The 13,553-nt window shown below is 34.5% G+C and overlaps 1 protein-coding gene across 1 annotated transcript in view; it reads left to right on the top strand.

The window, feature by feature from the left end:
- EEA1 (early endosome antigen 1) overlaps positions 1-13,553 on the top strand; it is a 51,247-nt gene that overhangs the window by 574 nt on the left and 37,120 nt on the right. The window contains exons 2-9 of the mRNA XM_039358121.1: positions 2,692-2,784; positions 7,706-7,833; positions 8,502-8,556; positions 8,669-8,734; positions 9,699-9,738; positions 10,823-10,936; positions 11,027-11,148; positions 13,325-13,480. Of these exons, the coding sequence (XP_039214055.1) occupies positions 2,692-2,784; positions 7,706-7,833; positions 8,502-8,556; positions 8,669-8,734; positions 9,699-9,738; positions 10,823-10,936; positions 11,027-11,148; positions 13,325-13,480 (774 nt within the window). The remainder of the gene's footprint in view (positions 1-2,691; positions 2,785-7,705; positions 7,834-8,501; positions 8,557-8,668; positions 8,735-9,698; positions 9,739-10,822; positions 10,937-11,026; positions 11,149-13,324; positions 13,481-13,553) is intronic.

The following is a 13,553-nucleotide window of genomic DNA, read 5'->3' as shown; positions in this document are numbered from 1 at the left end:
AGCAAAGAGTCTCTCGGGGACGCGAAGGCGAGACTGGTGTGGAAGGAGAGGCGGGGAGTTTCGGGTGGAGGGCGGGCGACATTAGGCTTCTCATGGGATTGTCCATAAGCTGGGGCTAGAGAGGCGGGCGGGCGGGAGAAGTTATGGGCCTCCATCTTGGATAGGGGAAAATGGGGAGAGTGAAATGAAGATGGGAACGGACTTTTTCTTCTGTGGAGGATGCAGACTTCGATGGAGCCTCTGGGCTCGGTGCTGTGAATGTTGCTGTAAGGCCTGGCAACGTTAACAGCGGTTGGGCTGTTTCTGCATTTCTAGAGTCACTTGTTTGATGAAACTGGTGGCTATATATGGTAAATTAGACAGACAGACATTCAACACAGCAGATTAGGTCTCTGTACAATTGTAGGCGCTGTTGGACATTTGGTTCACGTAACTTCTGGTATTGTAAGTATTTCCTGAGATGGTCTTGTTCAGATATACATTAACATTGATGGCAAAATAGAAGTACATGTAATTTTAACCATATTATATATGATATGATATCATCAAGAGAGTAAAAGAATTGAAATGGGATGGGCTGTTCACATAGCAAGAAGAACTGATGGCAGGTGGACCAAGACAATCAGAATGGATCCCACTTGATAAAAAGCCTCCATAAAAGAGACCTAAAACAAAATGGATTGATGACATCAACAAGTATTGCGGTCCAATTGGCAAAAGAAAGCTCAGGACCATATTGGTTGGAAACATGAGGAAGAGGCCTTCATCCTGCAGTGGCTAGACAATGGCTAAAATGATGATGGTGAGGAGCATCTGGCATATTAGCTATTCTCCAGGATTTCTCAAATATAATACATAAAAGTTCAAACAATCAACAAATTCATTTGAGCCTGGAGATGTAAATCTTTTAAAACTAAATATGTATTCCTTGACATATTTCTACGACTCAAGCTTCAATACTGTTCTTTCATCCTTTTCTTCATATTTACATGGTGGAATATAGTCTTGTTGAAGGAGGTTTGGTCACATCTTCAAAGGACTCTTTATATAGTCATATTAGCCATTTCTGCTGTCCTCCATTTTCTCATTAGACTTATTTATAATTGTACTTTTAGTTTTTCCTTTTAAAATCCAGCTATTTAGGGTTTCTTTTTCCATTATTTCTTCTGCCATGGAATCTTTGTAGTTATTTTTTTTATTCATTAAACCTTTCTTGAAGACTCATGTTTTACTTTACAGATATTCCTCTACTTACAGACAGGTTACATTCTGAAAGGCTATTCAGAAGTCCAGTTTGTTTATAAGACCAAACAAGCATAAAAATAAGAGTAGTAGAGTTCTTACATAAGTGTCAGTGAGAGGTATGTGTGCAGATCGGTGAATAGTATGTGAACAGGAGGCAGGGGAAAATCCCATAAATATATGGTGCACTGTAAACTTATCCTTTCGTACCTTCTCCTGACTTCTGGGGCCTAGTTGGGAGTTGTGGATAAGTTTATTTATATTGATGAAAGTTCATACAATAATTTGAAAGTTTGTAAGTAGAGTTGTATCTGTAGTCAGCTTTACTTTCTGTTAATTGATTGTTAAAATATAGACAATATTGTATCTGACAATGTATCATAAATCTAGAGCAGACATGTCAAATAAAGGCCTGGGGGCCGGATGCGGCCCACAATGTGGTTTCATGTGGCCCGTGAAGTCATCCTGGAAACAGTGAGGGAATGGCCCAGGCCGGCCGGGAACCAATGTACAATTTTGTGGTGGCCATCTATGCTGAAACGCATTCAGTCTTAGCTCCACAAGGCTGTCTGGAAACAGTGAGGAACCAGCCCCTGCCATGTCGGTCCCGCCCCCTGGGTGCGTGCTGGGGAGGTGTCATCCTTTGTGAGAAATGAAGAAATGCACCATCGCCTGGAAGTGGCCAGCAAATGGCCCTCGCCTACTTCACATATCCAGCTTGGTGAGTTCCGGGGGAAGGGTTTCAGCAGGCTCTTCCAGTGGACTATGCCTTGGCGCTTGCCCTGGTCCCACCCCCTTCTGCCAGAGACCCTCAGATCTGTCCCATTCCTGCCCAGGCCTCCACAGGCAACCTTGATGCGAACGATGTAGAGCTGGCCATGCCCACTCAGTAGGCCACGCCTAACCTGGCCACACCTCCACACCTACCCTCCCCCCAAGGACAACCGCAATGCTGATGCGGCCCTCAATGAAATTTAGTTTGACACCCCTGATCTAGAGGATAGGTGGAAGATCTGAATGTTGAAAAGCATTTATTTTAAACAAGTTCAGTTTTCAGCATATGTATTTAAATGCAACTTGGAGTATTTAGATAAGCAAGTAGTCAAAGGAAGTTGTTGTCTTAAACCTAAGATTCACACTGTATGGTATATCTGTACATTCACATCACAGTCATACAGAATTATCCTGTAGGAAAATATGTGCAAAGAGACACAGTTATTGGTAGTGGATATTTTTGTTGTATGCCTTCTTTAATTGAAAATTTGCAACTCAGCATCAAGTTATTTTATTTGGCTTCTTCTATAAGAATTAATTGTCACTACAATGCTACTTCCTATACTTGTGAATAATCCTAATCATAGAAGTATCCATGGGAGTAAATTTACTGCTGCCAGTAGTCCCCAGAGCAAGGCAGCTTGACAGAGATAATATATTTTCTCTTTTTTTTAGACTCCAGGCAGAGTTGGATCTCAGAGCTCTGATTCTGATTCATCCGCAGTCCCTGGAAATGCAGTGGATATCAACAATGAGAGTAGTTCAGAGGTACTATATTGCAAGAATGTATGAATTTATTTTTTCAGGACGTAACTCAAGTGGTTTTGTAATCTTATAATATTGCATAAATATTGATTTTTACGGCATTTAATCCTGCATTTGACATATTTACGTTGTAATTAGTTTTTGGCAGATTAAGCCTGAGAATTATTAGTAGAAGGGATCAAAATGAAATATCTTTTTACATAAGAGATGTCAGAAAATTTTGTATATTTTAAGCATCAAATGTATCTGTCTTCTGGTCTGAATGTCTGGAAACTATATAGATTTGCTAGAGTAAATAAAATTAAACGGAACATCTGAGCATGATTGCCAAAGTCAATAGCATATATAGCAAAAAATAGAGATACCCATAATGATACATGGGATGATATTCTAGAAGAAAATAATTGTTCTTTAAAATAAATAATCTGACCATTCATAACAATGTTGCCAAAAATATGTCTGCTTTCCCCTTATATCAATAGTGAAAAAATATTTTAAGTATTAAGCTACTTCACAAAGGCAGTTACCTGAAAAACACCTCACCTTGAAGTATTAATGTAGCCATGGCCTTTGAAAGACTCAGCTTCTTTAGAAGCTACGTCCGATGGTATATTTGTGTTTGCCTGCATAAACATTTCACTAGTAGATTAATTAAGAAATTTTAAAAATGTATTCAAAACATTAGGAAACATTAATATTATTTTAAATGGTGGTACTCGTTATAAAATATATCTACTGTATTTAGTTTACTTACCATTTTAAGTTAATACCTAAAACAACTGTTTCAGAAGGCTTATATACATTTTTGTATAAAATGGGTATTATAGCACTGATAATGTCTGAATAGTACTAGAATGAAAACATTGGGATAGGAAAAAAAAGAAGACAGATGCTTTATGAATTGTCTTGTAGTGCTGTGGCATTTATTTGGTTCTGGGATGCTGTTCCTTTCTGGATGCTTGTGTCAGACATGAACAATCAGACCCACACATGTACAGTTCAAGATAGTTACGTTATTTTCTGTAACAATTTGATAGGAATCTGCCCATTTTGGCAGGTTGGCCTGGGAAAGACTAGATAAAGGCTCAAAGACATTTGGGAGATCAGATCTTGCTGATCTCTTGTGTATCTGTGTATTGATGCTAATTCCCATTTGAGACCTCCTGACAAAGTCTGTGGTCTCCAGTAGCTTGATTTTAAGTTTAGCTTTTCTGAAAAGTATCTATGATAAGAACACATAAGGTGGCACTTTCTCTGTCATAGAAAGTGAAAGCTAAATTGTGTATAGATTATTAGCATCTTGTATTATTTCTTGTTCATTGCTATATTATGTGGAATAGGTGTAGCTTTAAAACTTGGCCTTTAAAAATAGAACATAATTTATTATTATTTTTTCTTATTTTGTTTATATAAAACTCAGCTTGATGTAATAGTTTTCTTCTGACTTTCTTGCACTTACATTTTTATATATCTGTAGTATGAGCAATAGTTTGTGTAATTTATAAAAAAATATTTCTTTTTTGCAAATAGCATTTCAAATTTGTGTGATATTGTTTGAAACAGTACATTTTAAGAATTAAAACAGCTGGAATAGTTACAAAATTCCACTATATGTAATACTATGTATAGGATATTTATATATTAGGTTAGTATATATAATCAAGCTTTGCTTGAGATGTTTTGGTTGAGAGTTGAGATATTGCTAATTGACAAAAAAGTTACATTTGGAAACATTTCCTTTAAGCATTAAAGTGAAGTATAATTAATGAATATAAATGCTATAGTTTATATTGCTTGCCTTTATATATTGCCTTTATATATTGCCTTTTACATTTTTTTAATTCTATTGAAGTTACAAATCTCCAAAATTAAATAATATGAAATAAAATTTAGTGAATGGAAAGGAACTTAATTCTGTATTATTTTTAATCATGCTACAAAAACCAAAACCCTCTCACTGTATTTGAGCCGATTATCTCTCTTGAAGATTGGTTTATTTGTCTATCTTTGTATTCTTCTGTTTCTATTCATGAAAATACATTGAAGGGGAGACCAATTAAACAGATTTTCATATTTCAGATTTAATTATGATTTAGCTTATAAGGTTATTTATTCATGTGCCAGATTGAGTTGCAATCTTTATCGGAAATAAAATGTACATCCTTTCTCTTAAAAGATTAGTTCATTGCTTAATGTGATGAAATACTGAACTTAAATATTTTAAGTACTTCACACATTACTAACATTTATGTAATACTCCTGTTTATCATTTACCTTGGATTGGTTCATGGAGGCTCTTCAAAAAAATATAAGTAGATTGTTTGGAAAAAATGTAGCTTGATTTTACTACTGTGCAAGGTAGAACTATTTAAAGTCATACCTGATGCTCTTTATTATATGATAAAAGATCCGGTATTTAGCAATAAATACCTTATTTGACTACTTCTGTCTCATTTTTTTTTAACAAGCAGAGACTATTAGAGTTGCTATATTAATCATTCATTACTTTACTGTGGAGTGTAAAGTTTGATACTGTTTAGCTCATTATTTCCCGTGGGCCAGTTGCATCATGCGGAGGCCATGCCCACCCCAGCTCCAGCAATGCGAAAAAAGTCACGATATGTCGTGACACATCATGTGACGTGGCGAGTTTGACACCCGTGGTGTAAAACATTATTTCTATGATCTGGCTTAACCTCCAAGATGAGAATAACTCAATTTTTGTGTCATTCTGCAATCTTTAAATCAGGGGTCCTCAACCCCCTGGCCACGGCCCAAACTGGGCTGCGCAAGCCTACCATTCATACAAAACCATCCCCTTTCCCTCCCCCGCTGGCCCACCAAGCCGGAAAGGTTGGGGACCGCTGTTGTAAAGGCTTTTTTTGGGAGATCCTTTCACAATTTCTTTGTCAATGATGTAAGGCTGAGATATTTATTATTAATATACACAAAAATGTGAAACCATAATAGCCAGTTATTTAGCTGGTGTTCGTCTTTGTATACATCGAGTTATTCCCAAGAACTTAGGATAATATAATGAATGAGCATAGTTTATGTGCTGATCTAATCAGCACAGTCATTTGTTAATGACAGATAGAAAGTTTGCCATGCGCAGTTTCTAAGTGCTGTACAAGATTTTTGGTATAACATCCAGTATGCCAATAACCACTGGGAGCCATTACAGCTGGTTTTTATTTTCAAATCTTGATACCTTGTGATTTTTCTCAATTTTTTTTCCTGCTAATGTATTATCTCCTAGTATTGCTACATCAATTATCCACATTTTCGTTTTCAACCATAGTTAAATGTGGTGTGCTTTGTATCAAGACTATATTAATTTTATTATTACTTTTATTTTATTTTGTTTTATACAAAACAAACAGAGCTGTTTGTACTGAAAACAGCCTAGAGTCATACTGGTTTGAAACAATGCATAGATTTAATACATCTTTTTAGTACATCACAGTTACTCATATCATTCATTAATTCATGCCGTTTACCATTTATTTCTTTTACATTCTTTTACGTAAGTTGCAATCTTTTGCATGCCAAGTAATACCAGTAATAGATCTTGATATCTGCTATCCATGCATAGTTTTGGGTAAGACTTTCATATAATGGTTGTTAATAAGATAAACGTGTATGCTAGGTTAATAGCCATTATTGTACATGCTTTACCTATAAGCACCCTCTGATAATGATAAGGACAGTATCGATCAGTTTGACACATTTTGGCTAGTATGCCACAGATGCAACAATAGCTCATTTTTGTTCCATGTTAGGATCTGTAATCAAAATGTTATGTTATAAGCTTATATAAAGGTAGTCTTCAACTTACAACCACAATTGAGCCCAAAATTTTTGTTGCTAAGTGAAACATTTGTTAAGTGAGTTTTGCCCCATTTTATGACTTTTCTTGCCAGAGTTGTTAAGTGAATCACTACAGTTGTTAACTTAATAACATGGTCGTTAAATGAATCTGGATTCCTCAGTGACTTTTCTTGTCAGCAAAACAGGATCAGTTGACACTGGGTCACTGCAACCATCATAAATATGAGACAGTTGTCAAGTGTATGAATTTTGATCACTTGACCATGGGTGGAGATGGTGCAATGGTTGTAAGTATGAAAAACGGTTTTAAGTCACTTTTTTCAGTGCCATTATAACTTTGAATGGTCACTAAATGAACTGTTGTAATTCGAGGACTACTGCTACTATTGTTTGCATATCATCAAATAACATACATACACACACATAAACATACACACATATACCTACACATATATAAATATATTTTGACATAATACTACAGTGTGTAAATATTCCAAAATTTGAAGTATTTAACTGTGACGTATTTGCCTTTGAGTTGAATGGTACTTCAATGAGTTGAATGAGTTGATGTACACTGTCCACTCACTTCCACTTGATGGTGGGAATGACAAGGTATCCTAGAAGTTGTTTAATATTATGTCCAGTGATTAGTATTTTATTTACTCTGTCTCCAAGCTAGAGTTGTACATGAAATTCAAAATCTAAATCTAAATTATAATTCTGGTTTAAGAGAGCTGTTTTGTACGTAATATTAATTAAATGATTAGGCCATGTATACCAGAAAGTTTGTCCATTTGTCCATTAGAATTCTTTATTATTGTACATGCAGATCAAGCCATGTTGTTAGCAACTTTGATGAGTAGTTCAAACCCAATACTGGCATTTGTTCTTGCAATTAATTACATTACAAAATGAAATAGCATTTAAGACTTCTCTAAAGAAAATTTAATCACAATTCCTTCTATAATATGGTAGTATTCATTTTCATACACTAAATTAAATTGTTATGATGTTTTCTAATTACCTGTTAATATATAAAAGAGCCAACAGTTAAATATTAATATTGTTACTTGGTTATTTTTTTGTGCTTTAGGGATTTATTTGTCCTCTTTGTATGAAATCTCATGGATCAGCTGAAGAACTTTTTAAACACTATGAAGCAGTTCATGATTCTGGTATTGATGCAAGTCATGCAGGAGAATCTAACATGAGTCCCAAAAGGTGCTTATAAATACTGGTTTATTTCTTTTTATTATATATTGAATAATAATTTATTGTAACTTCATTTTAATCACTGGTTAATCTAAATATTGGATGGAATATATTACCTTGTAATAGAAAAATATATTCAATGAAAAGAAACTTGGTAATACTAAAAGCATTTATCTTTAAACTATATGGCAAATTGAATAGCATCTTGGTTTCGATTTACCTTAGATTTGTTTTATGAAGATAGTTAAACCCTTTTTGTTTGCTAGGCCTCAGAATTATGTTTTAATTTATAAAAATGAAAAAGGATTAAATATTTTGATGCCACTGAAATATTAATTTCATTAAATTAATTGAATTTAAATTAAAAGTATGGGAATATAAAAGAATGAATCCATACATCTAACGCCAAGTCTTATTTAATTAGGAAGTAAGTTTCATTAGAGTTATAGTGATTTATCTCACAGGGAACATGCTTAAGACTGTGCTACATATGTCTCAATTGTTTTAATGTTTGTTTGCTGATTAATATGAGGACAATTTATTTTATTTTATTTTTTAAAATTAATAAAATATGTTTAAATATATTATTTTACAGAAATAAATTGAATTTAATTGCAGTGATTTTTAAAATATTTAAGTATATATATTTCCTTCTTTTTAATATGGATTGTATTCAGTGATGACATAACTTTATTGAGGCAAGAAGTTCAAGACCTGCAAACTTCACTTAAGGTTGGAAGAGTGCATTATTTATGTATTCAGCTTTTTATTTCAATTTACAAAGTACACCGTAGTGTTATCAAAATCCCAAGTTCATACCATTCTTTTAACTATCTTTCTACAGGAAGAACGATGGTACTCTGAAGAGCTGAAGAAAGAATTAGAAAAAGTTCATGGGCAGAGGCAGCAAGTAATTATTTTAAAATGTTTGAAGCAAGCTTTCCGCAAGCAGTTTTTTTTTATCAAACTTGAAATGAAGATCATTACCTATTTTGTAAGGCATGTGGTCTGAATTAGTTTTAATTGTGCTAATCTTCTTTGTAAGGGGGTGTGATGGCTCAGTGGTTGAAGACACTGAGCTTGTCAACTGGAAAGCTGACAGCTCAGGTTTGAGACCTGAATGCTGTGTGATGGGTTGAGCTCCCATTACTTGCCCCAACTCCTGCCCTCCTAGCAGTTCAAAAGCATACAAATGTGAGTAGATAAATGGGTACCACTTTGGTGGGAAGATAACAGCATTCTGTGCGCCTCGGCATATAGTCATATAGGTCACATGATCACAGAAATGCCTTTGGACAACTCTGGCTCCCTTGGCTAAGAAACAGAGATGAGCACCGCCCACTAGAGTCAGACACGACTGGACAGGGGAAACCTTTACCTTTACCTTTAATCTTCTTTGTATTAATTGCTAATACAGTGAATGGATGATTTTTTTTTTTAAAAAAAATAACTTTAAAAACAGATTTGTTAATGTAAACTGTCATAATGAAAATTTTGTTGGTGGAAAAAATACTAGATAAAGCAATTTGCAATACATAACTGTGATTTATTGCATATGTTTTCATTTATTTTAATGGATACAGTCTGAAACAGCATTGTGAATTATAGCTTCCAATACATGATGGATCCTTATAGTAATGTTAGTTAATAGAGGATCTAACACTCTTGGTGATGTGCTCAAGTACAGGAATTCTCAATCATAAAGCTTGATTTAAGATCTTTATATTTTTATTTTCTACTGTAATTGTGCAAATGGTTACAAACTTGTAACTCATAACCTTCCTCCCTCCCTCCCTCCCTCCCTCCCTCCCTCCCTCCCTCCCTCCCTTCCTTCCTTCCTTCCTTCCTTCCTTCCTTCCTTCCTTCCTTCTCAGGAATCCAAACCTGATGGTCTGGCAACTGCTGCCTCTACAGGTGACAAACTTTTAAAAAATAGTCTCATGAAGTTATGAAACATGGTTGTCCAGAAAAATGATTTCCTTATCTATATCTCTCATTAAAGAAGTGTTTATCCATAAAATAATTTATTGATTGATTGTAAATACTTCAATTTAAAATGCAGTCTTTAAATAATTTAAAATGTTGAAGATTCTTTTTCCATGCAGTAATTCATGTAATAATTCTATAGTTTATAAGAAGAATCTTTTTATTGAGCAAATTTGATCTTAAAGCTTATCTGTTGTAGAAGTTACTTCTGTTTTAATTGATGTTGTTAAAATAAGGATTTCAGTGACCTTTTTACTGAGTACTAGAGTCGCAATTGCTATTTTTATCAGATCAAATAATTGTAAAGCAATTGGTGCATCATAATTAATGTATAGTTGTTTTTCTTAGTGTTTATTCTGTTTGGTTGTGGAGTCCGGTTGTTTTTGTGCTGTGCTTGCTACTTCATACAGCAAAGCTATCCATGCATGATGTGACAGGGCTTTTCTTTCTTTTTCTCAGCTGGCTTGCTGCAGAGCCTGATACTGACTGTGGCTGAGAAAGAATGATTGACCCAAGGTCGCCCAGCTTTGGTCATTCCCTTTAAAGCCCTACAGAAAGATATATCAGCTAATATCTTGCCAAATTGCCTGATCTAGGGAAGGCTTATTGAGAGTCCCCCACCCATGAGAGACTTGAGGTGTGGATGAGACTCTAGGTCTTATATATAGTCCCCATTTTATGGAATAATTCCCTCCTCGGAAGTACCACACGTGCAATCTTCATTTTGCTGTCCTTCTGGAAATTAGTTAAATCTATATTATTTCAGTGAAGTTTTAACCTCATTCGATTGACATCAATTTTGGCTTCGATTATTATCATTTGATTATTTTGCTAATTTGTTTCCCTTTCCTTACTATATACCATTGGAATTAGGGTGGGCTCTAAGTAGTGATAAATATAGGAGGCAGGACAGAATTCAGGAAAATTTTTACAGTATTCATCTTGATTAAAAATGTGTGTTTTTATAAAGTATCATTTTAGTTTCACCTAGTAATCATACTTTTTATTTTAGAGTTGGAATCTTTAGAACAGCAATTAGAAGATAGTCAAGTAGAAAAATTTAATATTAAACAAATGAAAGACTTATTTGAACAGAAAGCAACACAACTGGCCACTGAGATTGTGGGTAAGTTGTCCGCTACTTATTGCATAATACAGTGTCGTCTTCTTGTTTAAATTGAAGGAACGCCTTTTTAAAAATCTTTCTCTACAACAGAACTTAAAGCCAAATACGATGAAGAAACAAGCCTTCGAGAACTTGCAGAACAGAAAGTGACCAATTTGACACAAGAGTTACAGAAGCAAAAAGGTGTATGTGAAGATTTAAACACAGAGCTGGTAATTCTTGTGGTCATGTTTTATCATGCCTTGTCTAATTGAAAGGGGATGATTTCTACAGCTTGATCATTTTAATTACAGATCTTTAAAAAAACAAGTTGATATTTATTTTTATAATTATTTATTTCTGGTGCAACATAAAGAATCAACTTCTATGCTACAGTAATGGATATGTTTCTTTCCCTTGCTAAAAAATAAATACTTTAATTTGAAATATTCTTTGTTTTCCATTCATTGTCATATTTTTCCTGTTTATCGTGGTAATAGTAGTTTGCTCTGAGTAGACAATTATTTATTCATTCTCATTCTTAATTATTACTGTTCTTAGAGTTAAATTGCAATATGTGTATTTTTATAAATTATGCTATTTTTATATTTGTGCACATTTTATAAATTACGAAGTTCATTCCTACTGAGGAAACTATTTTAAAATACAGAAATTAAATATAAGGACTGTGTAGAGATTTACATTCAAAGATTCTTGACAGGATTACAAATATATATTAAATATCCAGAATAAAAGATAAAATGTCCATAGTATATAAGATATGTAATTGTTAAGAATCAACATCAACTTAATGACACATAAATGATCTAACATGGACTATACATAAAAAACCCATACCAACATATAAGCTAAAAATGGAGGGAAGAAAATCACCAGATAGCATCATTTTAACTAATTTGAAAAATGAAGTTAAAAAAGCTCTCCAGAAGACGCCTACCTTCAGTTGCTTGCACTGGGGAAGTCAAACATACAGGAGAAGTGTATGTTCCATAATACAGTAGATGTTATAGAGCAGGCATGTCAAACTTGCGACGTCACATGACATTGAGCGATGTACCGTGACTTTTTCTCCATTGCCGGCAATGGGGTGGGCGCGGTCTCGTCATGATGCATCTGGCCCACGGTGGCAGTTTGACATGCCTGCTATAGAGTAATGGAAAAATATCTTCTCCTGTCTTCAGTGCTCCTAACTTCACAAGAGTAAGTGACTAACTATAACTTTTCCTTGGTTGTAAGTTTTAGACAGATTAATTCTAATTGCAAGAGATCTTAACCCACATAAGACTTTCTAAATCAAACCAGCATTTTAAATTGAACTGGAAACCCATTAACCAATCTAGGTTTGCAGCACATTTGTAAAGTGGACAGCTTTTTTGCATCAACAGGAGTTTTTGAATAGTCATTAAAAGAAAGTCCATGTAAAGTGCCTTTACAGTTCTCCAGTTTGGGTTGCAATAATACAGGTAGTGATCAGAACATAAATGACCTTTGCTTTATGTAAGACTTTCATTGGTGCTCCAGTCAAAGCTAGATAAGGAACTGTTTAATTTCATAATGTATTTTGGAGTGCTTATGGGTACATAGAATAGCTATTGGGAACACTTTTAAATTAAATGTCTCTTTTCACTAGTTTGTATAGCAGCTATGGAATTCTATGACAAGATGCAACTACTTCATGTTTCTCAATATGTGCTTTGGGCATACTCCTATGGTTTTCAAAAGTTATTGTGTGCTAACCCTATGATTAATTGATTAATCAACAGTTGAAAATATTTATGTTGAATGTCTCTAAGTCAGGGGTAGGCAATCTTGGCTCTTTTATGACTCGTGGACTTCAACTCCCAGAATTCCTGAGCCAGCATGGCTGGCTGAGGAATTCTGGGAGTTGAAGTCCACGAGTCATAAAAGAGCCAAGGTTGCCTACTCCTGCTCTAAGTAGTTAAAGTGGATTTAGCTGCATAGTATTTTAACAAAATAAGTTGAAGAAAAATTATTAAAATTGCAGAAAGCTGAGAATTTTTTTTTGGAACTACAACAGTAGATGTATTTCAGTTATATTAGAGCATGGGTATCAAACTCACCACATCACGTGACGTGTCGCAACGTATCGTGACTTTTTCGCATTGCCAGAGGTGGGGTGGGTGCAGCATCCGTATGATGCAACTGGTCTGTGGGCCGGCAGTTTGATACCCCTGTATTAGAATATACTGTAACAGCTTTCATAAAATTAAGTAGCTTTAAGACTAGACTTTGGAATATAGAAAGTATATTTACACACACAGAGAGACACACAAATTGGTTTTGCACAGTAATTTTATAAACCACGTTGCAAATATAATTTCATTTTGAACTTTGTAGTACTGATTTTTACATTGTTGTTTTCTAAAGCTTCAAAGACCTGGGGTAGAAGACGTTGCGGTTCTAAAGAAGGAATTAGTCCAAGTTCAAACATTGATGGATAAGATGACTTTGGAATGTGAGAAAGAATCTGAGAAATTGAAAGATGAGTGCAATCATTTGAGAGCAGATTATACAAATGCAAAGGTAACGAATCTAGTCAAAACATTTGAATATGAGCCATAATTTTATAATTTAATGTGGTTATATTAGTAGAAAG

This window comes from Crotalus tigris, unplaced genomic scaffold, assembly GCF_016545835.1.
Source record: "Crotalus tigris isolate CLP2741 ecotype Arizona unplaced genomic scaffold, ASM1654583v1 scf7180000019004.2909048, whole genome shotgun sequence".
Lineage (NCBI taxonomy): Eukaryota > Metazoa > Chordata > Lepidosauria > Squamata > Viperidae > Crotalus > Crotalus tigris.
Note: the sequence above shows the minus strand (reverse complement) of the source record. Positions and strands in the feature narration are given on the sequence as shown.